We start from the raw sequence: 19,998 nt of genomic DNA, 5'->3' as shown, positions 1-19,998 counted from the left end.
AAGATTAAATAAGTTTTCTGATTGGATAGTAATGATCGTTAGTAACTGATCGTTAGTAATTTTGAGATTTTCCTAAATTTCCTAAGATATATCCTTATATCCAAAATATGAATTTAAAAAGAAACTTAAATCTTCTAAGCACCAACGTATTTTATATCATACTTTTTTAAAATACAAGATTTAATTGCTGTTTTATTATATATTAGATACAAATAATTATACATTATATTATATATAAATAATAATATTTCAAAATTATATACATCATGTAATTTCTAATTTAATATTTCCTATTTAATATTTTTAGTTTATATCATTTTATTATAATAAATGGATATAAAATTTTTCTTTAATAATGAGAATCCATAAGAAGATTACCAGCTTGGTCTTTAAGTCTTATTCTGCCATTAGAATAACGTGTTTCTTGTATACCATCTGGATAAATCAATTTAACTGTACCATCAGGATATTCTCTCCTCTAGAAAAATAAAATATTTATAGTTATTTAATTTTATTTTTAGCAAGATTCGCAACAAATTATTAAATCATTGAAGGATTAACTCATTGTAAGTTTTTTTTTAAATTACTTTATGATCTTTTGTATGTATTTCTCGTTGTCCATTGGGTAGAATAACAACTTTTTCTCCATTTGCAAATGTTTCTGCAATTGTTCCATCTGGCAATTCCCATTTTTCATATCCATCTACTTGTATTATTTGTGTTGAACCATCTGGAAATGATATTTCAACCACACCATTTTGTGAACGCTTTTCCACTTGACCGCTGTATAAAATATGAATATAATTTACAACAATAATTCCTTTATTTCTTATAATTCTAAGTTTTTATAAATATGTATTTCAACTTACTTCGAAAATTCTAAAATTTCAAGGCCATCTGGCATTGTTGTATGCCATGTCCGCGTTGATGCATAAAAATATTTCACTTTTCCATCTTTTTGTGTTTCACGAACATCACCATTATAGTATAACATTTTTGTTATACCTTTGTCAGGAAATATTTTTTTTACATTACCATTTGGATACCACAATTCAGTACATCCATTAGGATGTTCAATGCATTGTACTTGTTCATTAGTTTTAAGCTCTTTTGGAGAAATAGTTCTTTTGTATATATGTAATAAGTCTTTAGATGAAGTAGAAGCTAATGGTAATTTTTCAGAAGCTTTTAGTATATCATTATCATTTTCATAATTTAGAGTAACTTTATCTTTTACATCCATGCACATATCCTTATCAATTTGTGACATACTATTTTCATTTTCTTTTTTATTTTGATTCTTTTTACTACCATTTGATTCACATCTTAATTCTAATGCTTTTATTATATTTGAAACTTCAATTGAACTTGATGTAGCATCCTTCAATAGATTTTCATATAGATTACGTTTCTTAATAATATTTTGCATACATTGTTCATATTCTTTAGGAATATTGGTATTATTACTTTTATTACTATTACTATTATGATCTTCATTACTGTGATTATCTATTTTATAATCACTTTTTATATATTCATATTCTGAATTTATGGCATCTAACATTGTTTTTGACATTTTATCATCATCTAATGAAGAATCATTTTTTATGACTTCTTTCGTTTCTTCACTAAGCTGTTTATTAATCTGATGTAAGGCTTTTGTATTTGAAAATGTACCTATTCTTTTTGTAATTTTAGGATTATATGTTTTTGTTTTGGTTAATCGTTCTACTTCTTCCTTCAATTTTATATTTTCCATTTTTAATATTCTCATCTGACTTCTGTGTCTAGCTTGTGCTGCATTCCATTTACTTTCTTTGCTTCTAAGCTCAACTTGTAATTTTTCTAACTGTTCTTTTAAGTCTAGAATTTGTTGTTTATCCAGTTTATTTTGATGAGCCTTTTCTTGAGAATCACGTAATCTTGATTCAAGTACGGCTTTTTCACGTATCAATTTTCTTTTTTCCTCCTGTAAACAATCCATTCTCTTTTTACTGTCTTCTAAAATTAATTCTTTTTCTTTTATTTCTTTCAGAAAACTTCGATAATCTTTTTGCAATTTTTGACGTTGAGAAGACAGAGCTGCATTTTCTTTGCGAAAAATATCAATTTCTTTTTCTAGTTCTAATAAACGATTTTTTAAAAGTTCAGATTTGAAAATTGTTTCTTGTGTTTCTTTTATCTCATGTTGATCTATTCCCTCTTTCATAATCTTATTTGTATTGATAAAATCACAAGTTTCATTTGTGACTTCATTTGTCTTAAATGTTCTGCTTTTTATTAATTGGACATTTGTATCAGATGAATCAGATAATTCACTACAATCACTCCAAGCTCTTTCATCATTATAATTTTTTTGTGACACAGATTCACTACTAGATATGCTAGAATTGTCAGTTAAGCCAATAGTTTTATACTCATTATATTCAGAAAATCTGACATGTAAACCTACATCTACGTCATTAGAACATACAGAATTTTGAATGTTGTAATTTATTTCATCGTGTACGTGTTCTGTATGATTTTGAATGAATATTTGATCAGATTTTTTGTTTTTTAATGATACATTAGATATATTTTGTTTTTTTAATACTTGCATATTCTCTAGATTTTCATTTGGGTTTTTTATAGGTATGGTTTCCCAGAAAGAATTAACATCAGATTCAGACTTTTGATCTGGTGATATTGGTTGAGTATCAGTCGATTGGAGTCTTCCAAGATTAACTTCATGAACAATATCTTCTTGTATTGGATTATTTATATTATTTTCTGTATCCCGAATTTTTTGCCTTATCTTGAAAGGTGTTGATTGTTGTAAAAATGCAACTACAGTACTTGAGGTTGAACATAAACTAGAATTCTCTGCTTTTTCTTCTAAAAGTTCAAATATTCTTATTTCTTCCATTTCTCTTTGTGTCTTCAAATCAATATCAGAACTATTTATTTCAATAATATTTGAATTTATATTTGATTTGATATTTGCTAATACAGCTTCGTTTTTTTCAGAATAAATTTTTTTTGGAGGAGGGACATTCTTTAAATTTAACTGTTGTTGTGATACATTAATAGTAGTAATGCACTTCCTTGAGGGCACATTTCTGGATAACTTAGGCTCATTCTTATTTTTTGCATTATCATTTTTACTATTTGTAGGAATAATTTGTTTATTAGTAATTTGTTTAATTGATACAGGGGCATTACATGATTTTATATTAACTGGTATATTTTTTGAAGTTTGAATCATTCTGAATCTAGCTAAGCCTTGTCCTTTTTTTAAAAATGGTCTTTTAACTTGATTTTGTTTTTTATCATTTGATTCTTTATTAAATATTGGCTTATATTCTTTCAACTTTTCTTCTAGCAAAGTTTGAAAGTCTTTCTTTGGAGATGGCACTGGAATATCGTCAATAAGAAAACTTCTATCTATATATTTATCAGGTGGTAATGGTTCTATTCCTTCTAATAAATGGTCTATTAGATGAATTTTCTTTTTTTGGGACGTTATATGTATATTTTCATTATTCAAATTACAATCATTTTCTACATTATCTTTGTCATCTTCTACTTGATATTTTAGTTTATTTAAGCTTTGTTTACTAACAACATTTGAAGATTTTTTTAATTCAGTTGGAGACTTTTCTTCTTGAAAAGATTCATTAATGGAATTTATATTTGAATTAGTAAATAAAGATATATAATCAGATTTATTTATGTCATTATTATCATTTGTAGATTGTTCTTGAATTATTTTTTTTACATCTTTATCAGTTTGTTCTTGTCTATAATTATCTACATGATCAGTTGCATTCGTATTTAAATATATATCTTCATACCAACTGCTGTCACATAATGTTCTGTTATCAAGTCCTATTTCCTGAATAGGTAGTCTTAAAGCTTCATACATGCGTAATTGCTCCTGAGTCAATTTTTGCCGTTGTTCCTGTTGCTGTCTTATAAGACGTTCCTGCTGTTCAATTTGCCATTGTCTTAGTTTATGTAAACGTTCAACCAATGATGCTTCTGAATCCATTATTTAAGTGGCATAATATTTCTCAGCAGAACAAAACATATCATGTAGAAACAATTGTGTATAGAAAGTTATATTATCAATTATAATGAAGTAGAAGAATTTATCAAAGTGACACTTAAATATATTAAATAAATATCTATATGTATATTAATAATATGAATCTTATATAAATTAAATGGTAATTTATTTAAAAAAGTTATTCTTATGATGCAAAATAAGCTATAACCAAATATTCAACAAGTGTGACGAGTACGGTTATGTCTTTATTATTACATATCGCATATTTGATATTATAAAAATATTACGTTCCTTTCACTTTGTTTTATAAAAAAGAAATAATTAATAAACTTCGTTCAGTATAATACATAAATTAAACAATAGTACACAGCATAACGCTACCGCACAAATTGAAAGTATATTGCTTAATTTCAAATATTGCATATTTCTTAAAATTACCACGAGAGTTCTCTGAAAGCAATGCAATCAACAGCAACTTCAGATATAACTTTTAAACTACTGAACAATTAAGTAGTTAGTAAGTAGGAAAGTAAATATAGAATTGGAGTATTGACATATCAATAAAAAATAAAGTCAAAATTATGTAAAAACATATATATTCATATGTACATATATTCGTTTCTATATTTATATTTATATTGTAAGAATAATTTATATTGTAAGAATAATTTATATAAAAGAAATATGCAGATTATATTTATATAATTACAATATTACGAATTAAATCTAATTTATTATAAATTTATTAAAAGTACTGGTTAGAAATATACATAAAATAATTAGTTATATTACTGATTTATTGAACTTGGCGATGAACTGGAGAGTTGATGGACATTATTAGAAGGCACGGAGTTTGTGGAACTTAAGTTTTCTTGTTTAAAGGTCATGGTAGGATTTAAATTAATATTAAGTACTGCAGTCGATGCAGGATTCTGCATATCTAATTGGCTTTGAGCAATGTCTTGCAACGCTGCTTGAATTCGTTGAAGTAAAGCTTCTCCTTGTCTTACTACCTCTTCAAGTTGCTTACCAGCTTCCTGATTTTCTTGTTCTAAACGACTTAAACTAGCTACTTGAAGTTCCTGTGACGATTCTTCACTTGGAAGACTTTCTATTAATGTATCAATATCCTTTGCACATCTTGCAATTAAAGTTGCGAACAGTGCTGCATAATCTACAACATATATATATATATATATATATATATATATATATATATATATATATATATATATATATATATATATATACACACACACAAATTGATAATTCAAAATAATAAAAAATGTAGAATTAATATAATAATATACTTATATATACCTTCTTGCGGTTGATGTGGTTGTGGAGTACCGATTCGATCAAAACCAGGAAATTTACTTGGTGTAGAATACTGTTGCAATATACCAACACTATTGCAAAAATGTTCTGCTTGCTATAAATGTAAATATATGAATGTTATATATAATGTAAAATTATAAATACAATAATATTATTGACTATTAATTAAAAATTAAATATTAACATTACCTGATTTATCGTATCTTGTAATTGTGTTAAACGATCAGCCATAGTGATAAAGTTTATAAATGAAGATTGAAACCCAATTAAATCTTTACTAAAAATAGTAATTTATTCTTGTAACATTATTAATTCACTTACAATACAAATACGTTCAGAATATTATATTTTTTAATTATTTGATTAAAATATATTTACATGAATTTTGACATGGAATAATATTGTAATTATATCGTACGTTAGTTAAGTTTGTTTAATTTCTTTAATTCTGAATCTATGTAACTTTAGGGATACTATTAAATTTATTTAAATGTTTTTTATATAAACCACGTAACGTCGACGAAACGCTCACTCTTTCGACGAACGAATGCCAAAACTTGTAAGAATTATTATTTTATAGCATGAAGAATTGGCAACGTAGCAAAAAATACAATATGGCGCCATCTACCAATATTATAAAAAATTCTACAATCATTTAGAGATGTTTTGTTTAAATAATATTAGTTATTTTGTTAGATTTATTTTATAGAGAAAATATATATTAACTATATAATATATATCGTCATGGATTTGACTATAAAAATTCATTTCGTTTTATCTCGATTCTTTCAATGTAGTTATCGATAATACTAGATGCACAGTTGAATATCGATATCGATCTTTTTGAAAAATATCGAGCTATTATCTCGATATATCGGCAACGATAGAACATTCGTATATGGACAATTGCGTATATATTTCGATATAATATGTTTATTAATCAATCTGTATTAATATAAATTTTTTGGAACAGCTTTGAATTATTGGGAACCATTTAAAACTTTATTGGGAAAGTTCATATCGCTTGAACCAAATATATAGAATGCATATAATGCTGTAGATAGAACAAAAAATGATATTCAGAAATTTTACGCCCCAATGGATTGTGATGTTGATATTGACTCTTACAATTCTCTATTTGAAGTTGAGAATAAATTTTTTGGAAGAAAACTACCAATCACTACGTACGCGCTATATTTTCGTGCTAACTTTTGTGATTCGCAAACAAGTGTATTTTGTTAATATTTCATTTTGTTAAAGGTGATGGAATAACATAGAGTATCCATTCGTACTTCCAGACGATGCCGTTGTACAAATTCAAAATGAACTAAAAGATAATGTCAAGTCCGATGTACGAATATACAAGCCAACAAATTATGAGGAAGTTGTTATAATATATAACAGAGTACCAAAGACAGCCTCTACAAGTTTTGTGGGTTTGGTTTATGATTTGTGCAAACAAAATAAATATCATGTTTTACATATTAATGTAACAAATAACATGCACACGCTTACACTTTTCAATCAGGTATTACACATTAAAACAAATAATTTATTTGTTTCTTTTTCTTTTTTTTTATAAATTAATTTTTAAATTTTACTTTCAATCTTAGATTCAATTTGTAAATAATATATCAAGATGGAATGCGATAAAGCCAGCATTTTATCATGGCCACACGGCCTTTTTAAATTTTGAAAAGTAAGTTATATATTACATTTAAAAGAATGTATGATTGATTATTTAAATGACTATATGTTTTATATATTTATCTTGAAAAGTTTAATCATAAAGGAAGTTTTGTCTTTCAGATTTGGTGTAAAACAAACTCCTCTTTATATAAATATATTACGGAAACCTTTAGACAGATTTATATCTTATTATTATTTTCTACGATATGGCGATAATTTTAGACCTCATCTCATAAGAAAAAAACACGGTGATACTAAAGTTAGTGAATAAATAATTTTTATAATTGTAGTACTTACAATTATTAGTAAATAATTAATTTGTATTATCGTAGACATTTGATGAATGTGTCAATATTGGTCAACCTGACTGTGATCCTAATAATATGTGGCTTCAAATTCCTTTTTTATGTGGTCATGATCCAGCTTGCTGGTAAGACTTCGGTGTGAAAATATATCTGTGTGTTATTAAAAAATTTTATTTTATAATAGGGAGGTTGGAAATAAATGGGCACTAGAAGAAGCTAAGAGAAATTTACAAAGACATTATCTTTTAGTAGGTGTTACTGAAGAATTAGCAGAATTTGTACAAATTTTACAGATTGTATTTCCACGGTTCTTTAAAGGGGCGTATGAATCATTTTTATATAGTAAGATAATAAATGTTTATGCTTTAAGTTCATATATTAATTTTTTATTGTTAAATGTGTAAAACATAAAAATATTTTCAGATAACAAATCGCATTTACGACAAACGACGCAAAAAATCGATCCGTTACCAGAAACAGTGGAAAAAATTCAAAAAACAGTTGTTTGGAAAATGGAAAACGAATTATATAATTTTGCTTTAACTCATTTTCATGCTGTTAAAAAGCGTCTCATAAGTGCTTCTCTCCAAGATAGTAATCAACGATTTATGTATGAAAAAATACGACCTAAATAAAAAACATTTTTTTATATTGAGAAATATCATTTCTTTGATTAACACGTTTGGATTACTTTTATATAACTTGTTTATAGTACTAAAATGAAGTTTTCATTATTGTATAATTATGATGATCCCCATGGCAATTAATGTGTTAAACTGGTTAAAAATTTAACGTTTGATTTATCATTACATCCAAATGAAAGTTTCAATGTTTATTTCAATTTGATAAATCTTGTATTATTTATTTCAATTAAAAGTTACTTTATATTATAAAAATGTGAACAAAGAATAAGAAAATAACGTGAACAAAATTATTTTATATCCATCATTCTATTATTGATTATTCAATATGTCCACAGATTAGTTTTTTGGTTTAAGAGCAAACATATAAACTGGATATAAACCAGAAGGCATATGACGTTGCAATTTTTTTTTTATGCAAATTAATCCAGCTTTCTCAAATATACCTACTAAGTCTTTATATGGTCTTGTTACAGAAGAATCTGTTGTATCAAACTCTAATGTATCGGAGCTTGTTACATTGTCTTTTACAACTAACACACCTTTTTTTTTCAAACCTGACCTGCAAGTGTAATATTTGTTTAAATATATAAAAACAATATTGATCATTGATACAATTCCATTAATTTTGGAAATATATTTAAACTTACACACAATTTTTAAGAAATTCTATTAAATCATCATCACGTATATAACCTAGAACCCATTGGCACCAAATAACATCATACTTTTGTGGCTTTGGATAAAAATTTTGTAGTGCTTAAAACATTCATAAAAAGATATATAACGCATGAATTGTAATTATTTTATATATATTTATCATTAAAATATTACCACTACAATGAAAGTCTACTCTTGAGATACAAGTACTTAGATATGTTTTTGCAGTTTCTATAAATTTTGGATTCTGTTCTAACAAATCAACACTTTCAAAATGGTTTATTAACAAGTTTTTTGTTACACGACCAATTCCAGCACCGCAATCCAATGCTTTTTGTCTTGATGGTGGATTTATTAACTGAAACCATTAACTATTTAAAATAAAGCATTTTTCTATTTTATTGGAAATTTTAATATATAACTTTAATTATAGTTATAACAAAAAACAACGTAGTAAACAAATAATTGGTTATTCTATATGTTATACCTCAAATAATGAAAATAGAAAATGCGATGAACCATCTATATCCTTTTCTGATAAAAATCCAAAACCACCTAGCATTCCATCAACAGTAGGAGGAATACGATCCCAATATTTTTCAGAAGCTTTATAAAACCTATTATCAAGTAGTTCTGTATCATTTATTTCTTCCATGTTAAAATTTTATAATTTTTTTCGTGATATTAAATTAGTCGAATAAACGTGTAATCAAAAATTAATAAAATCGCTCTATTGCGGAATTAATGATTTATGATAAATATTTTGATATCATAGAAATTATTCAAATCTTAATCACTAATTTTTAGCACTTGCTTTCATTCATCAACGTTGGGTTACGTTCAGAATTATATCATACGCTGATATTTTGCTTTTTCTATGACGTGGACGTTTAATTTCATATAATCATTTCCAATATTAGAATTTTTACGAAAAAACAATTAAATACACGTATAATAGTCCTTCATTACTTTTTATGCAAAATTGAACACGTGCACTATTATTTTATATTTTTAAAAATAAGTTTAAAGAACCAATAAAAATAAAGAATTTTGGTTACTCTGGCCACATCCAATTACATTAAAAACTTCTTATTAGTTACTAGAGTCCTTATCTTACATTGGCTAAAATGTGGTCATTTAAAACGTTAAGTTTTATGTTTATTTGCGCCCGTACAATATTTCATTAATTTTACTTAAGTTGAAAGAATATTTTTCTTTCGATTAGTATTGAAATATTTTTCTTTTCTGTTTTATAAAACTTATTGGTACACAAGTAGTTCAAAAAGATATAAATGGAAACTACACTTTAGTTAAAGCGTAACAACGATCAATACGCTTATCTATCTTTATACTATATAATCGTTGCGGACTATACGTGTTTATGGGTTTCTTGGTGGTTGACAGCTGTCAATTGTGCATAGGTTGGTAGTGAGTCACGGCATTGGCATTGGATTTGACGAAGATAACTTAGTGCGACAGGTGATTAAGTAGAAAGTAATTGTCATGATTAAATGTACCTTAATGTATCGTCATTTACACACGCACTCATACTCACTCGTAGTTAAAAGCAGTTTATGCCTTATGAATTTCCTTTAGATAATCTAGGTAACCACTTGGTTCTTGGCCTCCAACTTTTCCGCTGGTCTACAGCAAGTATCGCACAACATCACCTACCCTTTGTTCAGATGTCCAGCTTTTTTTTGTAAGAGCTCCTTTTACCTTGTTTGCATATTCATTACAAGAATTATTAATATAAAGCAGAAGTTATTGGTAATTTTGGGTTTCAGCGACGTAACAGGTATGGCATCAAGCTCCGTTAGCCAGGAGGATTTTGATAATGACTTTGAACTAACATCAAGGAGGTCTAGAATTCGAACTGCTAGAGCTAGAGTTGGACCACCTAGGACAGGAGATACAGCGTCCATAACTTTTCAAAGTTTGTTATTTTTTCTCTACTTTATTTTTTTATATTGCTTTATAATCTTTTTATTAAAACTGTAAATATCTTTTTTATTTAAAGAAAGTGCACCAGATTCGGAAGAATCACAAGGTATATGCAATTCTAGTTCAAATAGTGTACCTCCATCAGAACACGATGGTCAGCAAAATAAGCCCATAATGAGGAAACAAGACAAACGTGTAACTGGCCGGTGAGTTCTATGAATATAATTGTTTTTACAATTTATTCAAGGTAGTCAAAGTTGTTCTTATTTGAGCATCCACTGCTAGCCTATAGATCCATGATAGAATTTTGTATATTTTGCTAACACTTTCTGGATCTGGTTCTAGTGTCTTTAGTGTCGTATCCTGTTTGCATAGGCCAACGCATATAAACAAGGGAAAGCAGCAACGTGATCGACGGAAACTCAGAGAAAAAAGACGAAGCACTGGAGTTGTGCATTTACCATCAACAGAGGTTTGTCACTCTTTGAAACTTGGTTTGTCGTGTCTTGGCCTTGACGTCTGCATACACATCTTTAATCTCATATTTGTTAATATTAATTTATTGAATGTGTACTATTTTTTCTAGTTGTTCCAAATTTAATTTCTATTTATGTTTAGCATGTTTGTATTGATTACTGGAAAAGTTTTCATGCAATGTATAATTATAGGATTAAATATTCAATTCTATATTTTGCAGCAATTCATTTTGTTAATGTGTTTCTATGGTAACATATTTCTGTAAACATCAGAAACTTGTTTAAATATTGGATAAAAATTAATATGAATTTTAATAGTTAGATTTGCACATACTAGTGCAACACCATTTTTGTTGTAGTGGTATTTTTCTAGTTAAAATTTCTTTTTTTACTGTAGTATAATTCTTTTAGTTATTTGCTTCTACAGAGTACAGGAGGAAGTACAGGAGAAGATGAAGAAGAACTCAGTGGTACTTGTCTTGAAACAAAAAATAATACACATCATAATGAGTTCCTTGATCATGAACTCATTGAAGTGAGTATCTATAATCGAATTTTTGTTAACATTAATGCAATATTCTTATTAATAATTTTTGCAATATAATCTAATAGTATTGGTGCATAAGCATAATATTTTTATTATAACGTTGGTTTGTTTATACCCTAATTATGTATGTGTTACAGGAACGAAGTGTTAAAGTATATACGCAAAGGCGAAATAAAAGGTATGTTTTATTTTTCTTGTATACTTATAGAGTAGCATTTTGCTTAATTTAAGTAGTTACTTGTAATCAACTGCTACTGCTTTCTAGGCATTACCGTACTTCATATAGGTCATGTTTAATTAGACACGGTTGGTAAGTGCACTACTGTACACCAAAACGTACAATTAGGCACCACCTGTACGAATTGCGGTAATGCTCCTAGAATTTGATAATAACGCAATTCCATATTGAGTATCAACAAACAAGCAAGATGGAAAATTCGTATTAAAAATAAGGAATGTACGTTCATGCAGTAATCATATAAATGTATAGACTATAATTTTTATAAATTATAACAATATGTGAAATATTGATGTGAACAAAAATTTTATATATATATATATATATATATATATATATATATATATATATATATATATATATACGTATTCAGAAAGGGTCGTGCCTAATATATTGTTTTTAGACATCATCCAATCATTAGGTATTTAAACATGATATTTATTTAAATAAATAATATTTTTGTTTTAGTCATTCAGATTTAGAAGCAGATGATGAAGAGTTTGATTCTCTTAACCAGTCTGACAGTGTTAATCAATCTGACCACACAAATCATGAGCCACAAACTTCATTAAATATAACAAACAGACCAAGATTACCTACACCTACAGGAGATAATCCACACGAAGTAAGTAATCTTGAGTCTTCTATTAAAATAATAAAGAGATAATGATAAGACTTTTATAGATACACACACAGACACATATACATATGTTTTTGTCATATATGAACATTTTCAGTTAATTGAACGTGCTCAAGAAGAAAATAGAAGGCTTTTATCTCTCTTAGAAGATCGTGATCATAAAATAATGGCACTGGAGGCTCGTCTTTTACAGCAACAACACGAAATGGCAATAGAACGAGAACGTCTTCGTGAAGAAAACGCAGCACTAATTCGGGCGATGGCAGCTTTAGCAAGCAACTAATTTTTTTTTTCTTGCATATAATATCCCATTTATTGTCGACCTTTGAATTATTCTAGAAATTATGCATAATTAATAAACTATATAATATAATTCTAGTTTAAAAAATTAAAAAGAGTGACTTAATGATGTTAACTCTTGCAGAAGAGTGTACTTTGAAATATAATTACGAATTCTATATCATCAGGGTAAGCCACAAAACCGAAGAAGTAGAATCAGATATTGTACATTTTTCGGCAAGAAAGAAAAAGTTACAGTTTGTTTACTTGTAATAGACATTCTCTATCTTGCTTATATAGCGTATATTATAAATCCTAACGTAAATATCTTGTACACTTTTATTATTGTTCATATTTAGTTAATTCTTTTATAGGTTAAGAATCGAATATGTTTCTCTTCTCATTTTTTAATTGTGTTCCTTTATATATTGAAGTTTTCATGTGTTTTTAAAATTAAGTACTTATAGCCTTAAAAAGAATTTAAATAATGAATGGAAGCAAAAAGAACAGCTTTATGTAAAAGAATGACTTTATAAAGGTGCTGCAATTTCCGTTCAATGTTATTACTTTTTTCTTCAGAATGGTATAAAATTAATACGATAGATATTCATGTTTCACATGCTTCGCATCTACAAAGAAACGTTGGTAAGTATTGTGACGTAACGTTAATTGTAAGGCACCATATGAAATCTTTTATACTACAAAAGATACCAGTTACGATCTATTTAGATGTTTATGTAAGTTTTCTACTTATGCGAATGAACGTGATTCAGAATATTTATGGTCGATCGTTAAATTTTCTAATAATATTTGCTCCTCGGTTAAGCGTGTAACAATGATTTAAAGAAACAAATATCAAAGCAAGTTGTTCATACACACAATTTTTCTTTATCAATTAAGCGAAATTGAAGGAAGATGGAACGCGCTTGATCGCTTGTGATAAAAAAATGTTATATGATATATTAAAGCTCTTTTACGTACGTCAGTTATGAATTTGTGTGAACGATCGGACGTATCTAAAAAGAAAGGCACATAACTGACAATTCTGTATCGGTTATAAAGCATTTAAATATATTACAGTAGGTATCGAAAGGATTAGAGAAATTGTATTTGTTTATATTAAATTACATAAAAAATTACGTGATGTATATAGATATAACTATATGTGTGTGTGTGTGTGTGTGTGTGTGTGTGTGTGTGTGTATATATATATATATAAATTAAAAAAAAATATAGTAAATTAATTAACACAACTTTTAGTTAGTATACTTTATAATTATCGATCTTGTTATTTACTTTAAATTTTGTCATAAGCATAATTATAAAGCAGGAGACTGAAAATGCCAGTAATTTTTATATGATAAGGACAATGAATTAAAGAAGGTGGAAATATGCGTTGATTCTATTATATAATTTCAGTATATGCACAATAATCGTTTTATTTGACGCTTCAAGCTAGTGTAAGGAATTACTAGCTAAGATATGTAAGCAAGACAAAGTATCTGTCTATTTTTTTTAATAACTTTTACGTATAGATCAATGTAAAAAGAATTGTACTAAAAACGCTTTGTTATAACGAGTATCTTTCTAAAATACTGATCTTTAAATTCTATATGATTGTTCCTTTTTGTTACGCTTGGGTTAAGAAGAATAGTTAATCAATTATACTTATTTTTTGTCTATAGAATTGCACTAGGCAGTCTTAGTACTTAAGAACTAAAAATTGACTATAAGGCGTGTAGTACATGGATGGAAATGATTTTACAAATAAAATTAAATTGAGCAAATCTTTCGAATGGCGGATGAATAAAGCAAAAGATTCGTTAAATTATTATATCTCAAACCTTTAATTTCTTCTTGAAAATCTGTATGTAAGCAGGTACAAGTTGAAAGGATACTGTTTCATCTTTCTTTATCATTACTATAAAGACAGTTTCATCAATATGAACTTTCAATTTGCATTTTTATTCATAAAATAACTAAATAAATTTTGATATAATACAATACTTGCACGCATTTATGCATACATTACATTACTATGCTTTTTATAGTTTTTACTATCAATCACTACGTATAACTGTACATTATAAAATCGTTGGGATCCGATTTATAAGGATTACCTTATATCAACCATCACGGTGCATATCTTTTTTTTAAAGTGCGTGCCGCGGATAGTATATATATTTTACTTTAATGACGTATAGTGCAAGCAAATTTTAACATGTGCATTAAATTGCAGAAAGATATTAACAATAAAGAAATATATCAACGTACTATTACTCTTTTCGGACGAGTCATCACAATGTGTCGTCCGTTAAACCGTTATTATCGTTACAGCAATGACATTTCTCGTATTTATATCGCATGCCGATATACATGTTTATTGTTAATATTTTTCCACTATTCGATAAACACTACATACATACATCCTCGTGATGCAACAGGTACTATTTTTTCCTTCTATTAATACATCTGTCGACATTGTTAATGTCTCTCTCTCTCTCTCTCTCTCTCTCTCTCTCTCTCTCTTTCTCTCTTATTTGTTTAACTCTTATTTTCACGCTCTTTAAAATTGTTTGTCCATATAGTTTAGTCGTTCATTCACGTACGCACGCGTTACAATTCACCTATTTACATTGTTTCCCCTTACAAAAAAAGGAAAGAAAAAAACAAAAGATGCCAGCGATTTAGAGACATATACGTATGAATCACTAACTTTGTGCTCTTTTTTTTTTTCTCTTACACACAGCTCTCAGTTTTCTATGAAAAGGCGACGTATCCTTGATATGTACCGTTGCGAATATTAGAGACGAAATCGAAGGAACTCTTCCACTTTCGTTATCTTCAATTTTATTGTCTGCGATAGAGTCATCGTTAATAGCAACGAGCTCAAAACACACACACACACACACACACACACACACACACCCTGTACAGCTGCTTAATTTTATATTTAAGCGAGATTGTAATAATAAATTTTCTTCCTAAAAAGAATCTCTTTTCGATTCGATTCTTTCTAATTCCGATTGAAATTGGAGGAACTTATTCGCGTTAAAATTTCGATGTGAATAATGTTATCTTAGATTAGATAATATATAATAATATCCTCTATATGAAATATGTCATTACGAAAGCATTTTTTTTCGTGTTCGAGTGAACGAAGTTAGTTTATGTTCCTCGCGAAGTCAAACGATCTCTATTTTCACTTACAAAGATTAATCCTGACTACCACCACATACCCGTAATAGATTCTTAATACGTATATTTCAACGCAACATATGTTCATTTTCTTTTCAATGGTTCTTCATCAACGAGAAAGAAAAAAAGAAATTTTTTCGGTAATATTTGAATGTCATCGATTTCGATAAGGAACTCACTTGTTCTCTCTCTATCTCTTCTTTATTTCTATGCTGCTCTCGTAATACGGATATATACCATCTATCCCAACAAACGACTAGATCACGATGGTTGGACCACAACCAGATTCTTAAATGCTAAGGAGCTTAATATCTAAGCTTTTCTCTTGGTTATAACGATATACATATTATTTATCAAATATAAACCACATTATATCAACTATCGTATAGACGCACGAATACAGATTACAAATAGGCAAACGTAAAACTTAAACGCGGCTCTTAATAATCGTCTTGTAGTTCGTATGCGGTTATTATTTATTTTCAGAATAACGTTCTCTCTCTCTCTCTCTCTCTCTCTTTCTTTTTCCATCTCCTTCCGTTTTTTTTTTTTGTAAAGCTGGATGTCCTTTCACAAAAATTCCTAACAAAATTTTATTTGCCGAGACAATATTCTGTAAATAAAATATTCTTCAGCATCGTAACTGGCGATTTTCAAGTAGCGTTGTCCGCAATGTTTTTGTAAAACACGATCAAACGAAAAATGCAAGTGAAAAAAAACAAAAACAAAAGGAGAAAATAAAAGAAAAAAAGCTAAAGGAAAATAATAATAATAAAAAAATTACTTCAATTCGATTAAATTAATAGATATATTAAATAGACATATCTCGTGTATAGCAATAATACCAAGTATTGTCATCGTTGTACGAAACACGATCTATGAATCGCCGCTCTTGCGAAAATGATCCTCAACGAAGTACATTAAAGTAGCTCTGTGTATTTTTTTTGTTTTTTTTTGTTTTTTTCTTGTTTTTTTTTTAATATGCTTTGATAAAAATACATACATCTTTAAATTCTAAATTTAATGTTGTCAGAAACGGTCTAAAATCAGTATTATCTGTCGGTGCTAAAGAACAATCGTGGAACGCTTCTCACGTAAGTACTTACAAGTTTAACCTTGCGATGAAAGAGCATAATCTTGATAAAACGAAAGAAAAAAAAGAATAGAATAGAAAAACAAACGAAAATATCTATCGTCTGGCTAATAAATTTCTAATTAAATCGTAATTAAAAAGGTGCTCTCCTTTCCACATCTGCATTTCCTTCCTTTTGTTTTTTTAATTCAGCATTCGTTCGATCAGAATAATTTTTTACTCCTTTCTCTCTCTGTTTCTTCCACTCTTTTTCATTCAATAAGTTCTCATACATTCAATAAGTTAATTGTTAGATAAGTAAATCGTCTGTAAATCGGCCTTTCCCCATATTTCGAGGGGGAATGGGCGATCATCAAGGCACGGTAACAAGGTAATCGAGTTTTCCCGCTAAAAAAGAACAGGAAGAACGATGAATTCGCGCGTTAGGATATGTACCGTTTCTTCTGCCTCGTCTCTTTATCTTTACACACATTTTCGCCGTTTTGAATCGATGGAACGAGCGTTATCGTTGTCCTGTGTCCAAGGAATATGGATAATAATAATAATAATAATAATAATAGTAGTAGTAGTAGTAGTAGTAGTAGTAGTAGTAGTAGTAGTAGAGTAGTAGTAGTAGTAGTAGTAGTAGTAGTAGAGTAGTAGTAGTAGTAGTAGTAGTAGTAGTAGTAGTAGTAGTAGTAGTAGTAGTAGTAGTAGTAGTAGTAGTAGTAGTAGTAGTAGTAGTAGTAGTAGTAGTAGTAGTAGTAGTAGTAGTAGTAGTAGTAGTAGTAGTAGTAGTAGTAGTAGTAGTAGTAGTAGTAGTAGTAGTAGTAGTAGTAGTAGTAGTAGTAGTAGTAGTAGAGTAGTAGTAGTAGAGTAGTAGTAGTAGTAGAGTAGTAGTAGAGTAGTAGTAGTAGTAGAGTAGTAGTAGTAGTAGAGTAGTAGTAGTAGAGTAGTAGTAGTAGTAGAGTAGTAGTAGTAGAGTAGTAGTTATAGTAGTATAATAATATATAACAACAAAAACAACGAGCTTGCGCGTCCGTTCGTTTTTTTTCGCGAGGTGTTGCGCATATGTGTATGTGTGTATGTGTACGTGTGAGTGTGTATCAGGCGCACGCACGCACGCTTACGCGTCTCTCAAACGCTGCAACCGGAAGTCACTTCCTCGCTACTATTTTGTTGGTGACTCCAACGACATTGATGACAACTTTTGGGTTCCTCGGTTTGTTGCGTTCCAGTGACACCACCAGACGCTCTTAGACCTTGTTCTAATTCGAGAAGCTGCCCCATAAAGTTTAAATTCGGACTGATGATTGGCCGTGCATTTTTCACCAATTTATACGCTTCGACCATTGATAAGCCTTTATGTCGCATTATGTACGCAATGGCGATCGTCGCACTACGCGATACACCAGCCTGGCAATGAACCAATACGCTGCTACCGGCTTTTCGTGCTTCCTCTGAAACAAATCAACAAAATGCGATGTGTTAAGTTATGACACTTTTAATTACCAAAGGAAAATCAATTTATACAATAGTACGATTCATAGTACGAAATAGATCGATTACTCTTGTCAATGGATGTAATTAACAAAAAACGCACGCAAAATGAAAACTCGTTGAGCATATTCGTCGTTGTTACATATTGTACATGGTCAAATGCAAGTTAAACAGGCGATTTCGTTATACAATAAAGGGGACGATGTATCGTATCTCATAAATGAGTCACTGCCCGGATCCTTACGAATCGTGCGCGCATACTCTGTTTCATACACACACACACACACACATACTCGTGCGCGTGCGCATTTATTCGTGCTAGTGTGAGGTATACAAATGAATGTATAATCCCAGTGCAGTATTTTTCAACACAAAAAAAGAAAAGAAGAGGCCGTCAATGACCGTAAGAAACAGTAGCAGACAAAATGGTGTCTGTATCTCTCTCGGTTTAATTTTTATTAAGTGTTACGAGATTGGAAACATCGAGGATGGTCTGCGTTTTTTAAGTACGACCTACGGATTATTTTTATCATTGTCATTCTTTTAGATATACGTAACGAGCTTTACGCCATCTTTTTTTTCGTAACGGTGTCTGATATGTAACACATACACACACACGCTCGCGCATGCGGTAAAAGAACTAAGAATTTTATTAATCTTTTATTAATAATAATTCCTAATTAATTAATTTATAATTAATTTTTCCTAATTAATTTATTCCTGATTAATTTATTCCTAATTAATTTATTAATAATAATTCCTAAGAATTTTAATTGAATCTTTTTAACACAGTTTGAGAAGTGTTTTTAATATTTTTATTACTTCGAGATAAATACATTTTCTTCTTCTTACCTATAAGATAATAGATTGATTTATCGACACGATGGGTCGAAGCGCAAGTAGTCGATAATGAAGATTTGTTCTCGATGTTTCGTACAAAGTTTAAAGAGGGCCTCCTTTTATCTTTTTAACGAAGGCATGACAAGAACACGATGAATCTCCGCGAACAAATCATCGATATGATACCGGTTTAAACTAACAGTAGCAGGACGAGATAAGGGCTTTATAACTATAATAATATTTCATAATTATAATATCATAATATTTTTAGTTCTACCGAGTGGAGAACTTTCCCTTATTCGCATTTCTGTACGTCATGCATATCTGTCTCATGAGTTAGAGAGAGTGGTCAAATAGAAAGAGAAAAAGGTATATATAAGAAAAGGAAAAAACAAGAGACAACGAACAGGAAGGATGATGTAGAAGGCGAATACGTCTAATGAAATAGAGGCAACTATACGTATCAGGGATACCTGTCGTGTCACCATTATCTAGGTAAATGCATTTCAGATAAATTCAAAAAAGCCTCCTCCCTCCCCCTTGTTTCCTATATTTGATTATACTTCTATGATTTTATTATTGA

At 28.9% G+C, this 19,998-nt stretch overlaps 6 protein-coding genes across 16 annotated transcripts in view; 2 read left to right on the top strand and 4 right to left on the bottom strand.

Moving 5' to 3' along the window:
* Nucleotides 1–195: 195 nt before the first annotated feature.
* On the bottom strand, nucleotides 196–4,621 carry LOC127067036 (centromere protein J). Of its 2 annotated transcripts, none has more exons than XR_007782536.1 (3): nucleotides 870–4,621; nucleotides 588–730; nucleotides 196–478 (listed from the first exon to the last, which is right to left on the bottom strand). XR_007782536.1 is itself a non-coding variant. In XM_051001497.1 (3 exons), the coding sequence occupies exons 1-3, from the start codon at nucleotides 4,028–4,030 to the stop codon at nucleotides 350–352; spliced, it is 3,486 nt and encodes a 1,161-aa protein (XP_050857454.1). In that variant the 5' UTR covers nucleotides 4,031–4,621; the 3' UTR covers nucleotides 196–349. The 2 variants fall into 2 exon arrangements, 1 of the variants encoding a protein (XP_050857454.1); XM_051001497.1 differs by having other exon boundaries at nucleotides 588–783.
* Nucleotides 4,622–4,827: 206 nt separating this feature from the next.
* LOC127067044 (mediator of RNA polymerase II transcription subunit 21) lies at nucleotides 4,828–6,114 on the bottom strand. The gene is made up of 4 exons (XM_051001522.1): nucleotides 5,765–6,114; nucleotides 5,576–5,663; nucleotides 5,369–5,480; nucleotides 4,828–5,222 (listed from the first exon to the last, which is right to left on the bottom strand). Exons 1-4 carry the CDS (start codon nucleotides 5,776–5,778, stop codon nucleotides 4,837–4,839), a joined length of 600 nt encoding a protein of 199 aa, XP_050857479.1. The 5' UTR covers nucleotides 5,779–6,114; the 3' UTR covers nucleotides 4,828–4,836.
* Nucleotides 6,115–6,243: 129 nt separating this feature from the next.
* Nucleotides 6,244–8,039, top strand: LOC127067042 (heparin sulfate O-sulfotransferase). The gene is made up of 7 exons (XM_051001520.1): nucleotides 6,244–6,570; nucleotides 6,685–6,914; nucleotides 7,000–7,085; nucleotides 7,196–7,334; nucleotides 7,408–7,505; nucleotides 7,565–7,722; nucleotides 7,804–8,039. Exons 1-7 carry the CDS (start codon nucleotides 6,459–6,461, stop codon nucleotides 8,013–8,015), a joined length of 1,035 nt encoding a protein of 344 aa, XP_050857477.1. The 5' UTR covers nucleotides 6,244–6,458; the 3' UTR covers nucleotides 8,016–8,039.
* Nucleotides 8,040–8,215: 176 nt separating this feature from the next.
* On the bottom strand, nucleotides 8,216–9,868 carry LOC127067043 (N-terminal Xaa-Pro-Lys N-methyltransferase 1). The gene is made up of 4 exons (XM_051001521.1): nucleotides 9,169–9,868; nucleotides 8,856–9,039; nucleotides 8,672–8,780; nucleotides 8,216–8,583 (listed from the first exon to the last, which is right to left on the bottom strand). The coding sequence occupies exons 1-4, from the start codon at nucleotides 9,334–9,336 to the stop codon at nucleotides 8,361–8,363; spliced, it is 684 nt and encodes a 227-aa protein (XP_050857478.1). The 5' UTR covers nucleotides 9,337–9,868; the 3' UTR covers nucleotides 8,216–8,360.
* Nucleotides 9,869–10,013: 145 nt separating this feature from the next.
* On the top strand, nucleotides 10,014–14,639 carry LOC127067041 (PRKC apoptosis WT1 regulator protein-like). Of its 9 annotated transcripts, none has more exons than XM_051001516.1 (10): nucleotides 10,014–10,160; nucleotides 10,278–10,383; nucleotides 10,469–10,617; nucleotides 10,702–10,831; nucleotides 10,971–11,097; nucleotides 11,529–11,636; nucleotides 11,786–11,826; nucleotides 11,914–11,958; nucleotides 12,355–12,511; nucleotides 12,624–14,639. In XM_051001516.1, the coding sequence occupies exons 2-10, from the start codon at nucleotides 10,367–10,369 to the stop codon at nucleotides 12,807–12,809; spliced, it is 960 nt and encodes a 319-aa protein (XP_050857473.1). In that variant the 5' UTR covers nucleotides 10,014–10,160; nucleotides 10,278–10,366; the 3' UTR covers nucleotides 12,810–14,639. The 9 variants fall into 9 exon arrangements, with proteins under 9 accessions (XP_050857473.1, XP_050857475.1, XP_050857474.1 ...); XM_051001517.1 differs by having other exon boundaries at nucleotides 10,041–10,175; XM_051001513.1 differs by having other exon boundaries at nucleotides 10,047–10,175; nucleotides 10,253–10,383; nucleotides 11,001–11,097.
* A 3,327-nt stretch (nucleotides 14,640–17,966) lies between these two features.
* LOC127067038 (dual specificity protein phosphatase 10-like) overlaps nucleotides 17,967–19,998 on the bottom strand; it is a 43,790-nt gene continuing 41,758 nt past the window's right edge. For both annotated transcript variants that reach the window (XM_051001503.1, XM_051001502.1), the window contains exon 6: nucleotides 17,967–18,535. In XM_051001503.1, the coding sequence (XP_050857460.1) occupies nucleotides 18,213–18,535 (323 nt within the window). In that variant the 3' untranslated portion in view covers nucleotides 17,967–18,212. The remainder of the gene's footprint in view (nucleotides 18,536–19,998) is intronic.

This window comes from Vespula vulgaris, chromosome 10 (genome assembly GCF_905475345.1).
Source record: "Vespula vulgaris chromosome 10, iyVesVulg1.1, whole genome shotgun sequence".
Classification (NCBI taxonomy): Eukaryota; Metazoa; Arthropoda; class Insecta; order Hymenoptera; family Vespidae; genus Vespula; species Vespula vulgaris.
The sequence above is the reverse complement of the archived record's forward strand: the minus strand, read 5'-3'. Positions and strand labels throughout refer to the sequence as shown.

Coding starts and splice junctions, on each gene's coding strand:
- LOC127067036 (XM_051001497.1), bottom strand. CDS start 4,030: ATGGATTCAGAAGCATCATTGGTTGAACGTTTACATAAACTAAGACAA. Junction 784..869: donor GAAATTTTAGAATTTTCGAA/GTAAGTTGAAAT, acceptor TATTTTATACAG/CGGTCAAGTGGAAAAGCGTT. Junction 479..587: donor TACATACAAAAGATCATAAA/GTAATTTAAAAA, acceptor TTATTTTTCTAG/AGGAGAGAATATCCTGATGG.
- LOC127067044 (XM_051001522.1), bottom strand. Junction 5,481..5,575: donor TACAAGATACGATAAATCAG/GTAATGTTAATA, acceptor TTACATTTATAG/CAAGCAGAACATTTTTGCAA. Junction 5,223..5,368: donor ACCACATCAACCGCAAGAAG/GTATATATAAGT, acceptor TATATGTTGTAG/ATTATGCAGCACTGTTCGCA.
- LOC127067042 (XM_051001520.1), top strand. CDS start 6,459: ATGATATTCAGAAATTTTACGCCCCAATGGATTGTGATGTTGATATTG. Junction 6,571..6,684: donor AGAAAACTACCAATCACTAC/GTACGCGCTATA, acceptor TCGTACTTCCAG/ACGATGCCGTTGTACAAATT. Junction 7,506..7,564: donor GGTCATGATCCAGCTTGCTG/GTAAGACTTCGG, acceptor ATTTTATAATAG/GGAGGTTGGAAATAAATGGG.
- LOC127067043 (XM_051001521.1), bottom strand. CDS start 9,336: ATGGAAGAAATAAATGATACAGAACTACTTGATAATAGGTTTTATAAA. Junction 9,040..9,168: donor TTCTATTTTCATTATTTGAG/GTATAACATATA, acceptor TAATGGTTTCAG/TTAATAAATCCACCATCAAG. Junction 8,781..8,855: donor AGTAGACTTTCATTGTAGTG/GTAATATTTTAA, acceptor GAATGTTTTAAG/CACTACAAAATTTTTATCCA.
- LOC127067041 (XM_051001510.1), top strand. CDS start 10,256: ATGCCTTATGAATTTCCTTTAGATAATCTAGGTAACCACTTGGTTCTT. Junction 11,637..11,785: donor TTGATCATGAACTCATTGAA/GTGAGTATCTAT, acceptor TATGTGTTACAG/GAACGAAGTGTTAAAGTATA. Junction 12,512..12,623: donor CAGGAGATAATCCACACGAA/GTAAGTAATCTT, acceptor GAACATTTTCAG/TTAATTGAACGTGCTCAAGA.